Source organism: Phyllostomus hastatus, unplaced genomic scaffold, assembly GCF_019186645.2.
Source record: "Phyllostomus hastatus isolate PE091 unplaced genomic scaffold, TTU_PhHast_1.1 phas_scaffold_200, whole genome shotgun sequence".
Lineage (NCBI taxonomy): Eukaryota > Metazoa > Chordata > Mammalia > Chiroptera > Phyllostomidae > Phyllostomus > Phyllostomus hastatus.
Window position 1 is genome coordinate 952,194 of NW_025334016.1, and position 2,357 is coordinate 954,550.

At 46.7% G+C, this 2,357-nt stretch overlaps 1 protein-coding gene across 1 annotated transcript; it reads right to left on the reverse strand.

The window, feature by feature from the left end:
* Positions 1-205: 205 nt before the first annotated feature.
* LOC123832673 (melanoma-associated antigen B16-like) lies at positions 206-1,192 on the reverse strand. Its single transcript, XM_045860420.1, has one exon. It carries the CDS (start codon positions 1,190-1,192, stop codon positions 206-208), a length of 987 nt encoding a protein of 328 aa, XP_045716376.1.
* Between the last annotated feature and the right edge of the window lie 1,165 nt (positions 1,193-2,357).

Below are 2,357 nucleotides of genomic sequence, written 5' to 3' on the forward strand. Positions count from 1 at the left end.
AAATAATTTGAATAATACAGGTGTTACCAAACAAAAGAACTGATTTTCAAGTTACACATACCAAAGAGAGACACAGGCATGCACTGTGTTCCTTTCAACACTCTCACTGACCTAAATTCTATGAACATCAACTCCCTCTTCAAACAATGCACGAGGAAACTATCCTTGGCTTCCACAGGCATGGGAGGATCAGCCAAGTTTGGCCTTAGAACTGGGAGTGACCATGGTAATCAATAGCCACTGTGGCAATTCTTGCCTGAGATCTTTCCAGTTCTTCCTGGAATGCCTCCTCATACTGAGATGGGAAAGAACTTGGGTCAGACCCATAAACCTTGGCCAGATACGTTAGGACTTGCATCTTGGTGGTTTCAGCGTGGGTTCTTGGGCCCCACAGGAATTCAAATTGAGCAGGATCACTGTTGGCCACCTGCTGGTACTTCAGGTATTCCTCCTCCACGAAATGTTTGGTGATGAGACAACTGGGATCTCCAAAGATGGCATGCTTCTTCCCAGGATATAACTTCATCACACTCAGAATTTTCCAGATTTCCTCTTCAGTGGCACGGTTGCCATTCATGAAGATGGCCCCCAGGAGAAGTATCAGGATGCCGGTCTTGGGCACGCCCTTTTCACCATGCAGCATCCCATCATAGGTGAGGCCCAATTTGATGACGATGGCATAGCAGTGGTGGATGGGATCGATTTCCTTCACATCCAGGCCAAAGATCATCTCCATGCGCTCAGAGGCTTGCAGTAATATGTCAGTGAAGTGGTCTTGATACTCTTCTCTGACAATTATCAACATTTCTGCCTTGGTTATTGGCTCTTTCATGTGATACTTGACCAGCAGGAAATCCACCAACAACGCCACCCTATCATCTAGAGCATCTGTGAAAACTTCCTGTGAGGTGCTACCTTCCTCCTCCTGGCTACTGGACTCCTCACCAGATTTGCATGATGAGGTGGCTATGGTGACAATGGAGGAGGTGCAGAAACTCTGAGGACTCTCAGGACTACTGGGGATACCAGCAGCAGGAGCCTCATTCAAACTGCCAGGCATGGGAGGGTCGGAGGACAGACAGGCCCTCTCTACAGCCTCAGGTGCCTGTGCAGCCTCCAGGCCTTGGGTCTCACTGCAGCTCTGAAGGGGTTGGTTGGGTGTGGACTGTGGATTCTTCTGATTAAAAGCCATGATGAGCCTTGTAGGTGGTAGCAATCAGGAGTGTGAACAGGAAGGCAATGGGGAATCACTGCCTAAGGGAAAGAAGAAAGATGTGAGTGGCCTGAACTGCTAAGCTTAATGGTGGGGGCTCTAATAAAAGCCGCCTGTGATGGACCTCTGCAGAAAGCAGTGCTACACCTGACCTCCTGGTTGCTCTGTCCCCCTAGGACAAAAAGGAGGAATGCTCAATTCTCCTCAAGGTGCAGCCAGCCAAGCCAGGCTGAGAATTCTCAGGGGGTGACAGTAGGCAGGTTAAGCAGGTATCACTGTGCCCAGTAGAGCCATTTGTGTTCTGGGAAGTATGGTCCCTTCAGTACCCACTCAGGATCATTACCAAGGAATTCACTGGGCCTGTGCCATCTCTCCTATGCTAAATAAGGTTGTCTCCCCAAGACAAAGTCACACCTCCTTTCAGTCATTTCCCTGTCTCCCTATGGAAACCTGCACTGGCTATTCACCTTATCTACTGCTGATCTCAACCTGGCCATTTTGAGACCAAAACTACCATTTTCCTACACCCCAGTGTGTGAAATGAGGTGTTAAGACCAATAGTCATCCACAGAATCAAACAAAACAGAAACAGACTCATTGATACAGTGAACAGAGTGATGGTTGCCACAGGGGAGGCAGGTTGGGGCACAGGTGATAGGGAACAGGATTCAGAAGTACAGCTTGGTAGTTACAAAACTGCCATGGAAATGTACAGTATAGCATAGGGAATGTAGTCAGTAGTATTGTAATAACTGTGTAGGGTAACAGGTGGGTACTGGATACATCAAGGGGGACACTGTAAAGTATAGGATTGTCCAAACACAATGCAGGACACCGCAAACCAATACAAAATAATACTGATTATAAAATTTAATTGAAGTAAATAAAATAACTAAATGAGTAAAAAAAGGAAAGATGCTGGAATTTGGGTCAGAAGTGAGAGCAATGTGATGATAGAAACAGAGATTATAATGATGCTGCCACAGACAGAGGATGCCAGTAGCCTTTGGAAGCTGGAGGTGACAAAGAACAGATTCTCTCCTGGAGCCTCCAGAAGGAAGAAGCCCTGCAGACATGTTGGTTTCAGCCCAAGACTCATTTTGGACTTCTGATTTGTAAGCCACTAAATTTTTGTTAATTTGTT

Bases quoted from the DNA above. Each gene is read 5' to 3' on its own strand.
- LOC123832673 (XM_045860420.1), bottom strand. From the start codon at position 1,192: ATGGCTTTTAATCAGAAGAATCCACAGTCCACACCCAACCAACCCCTT.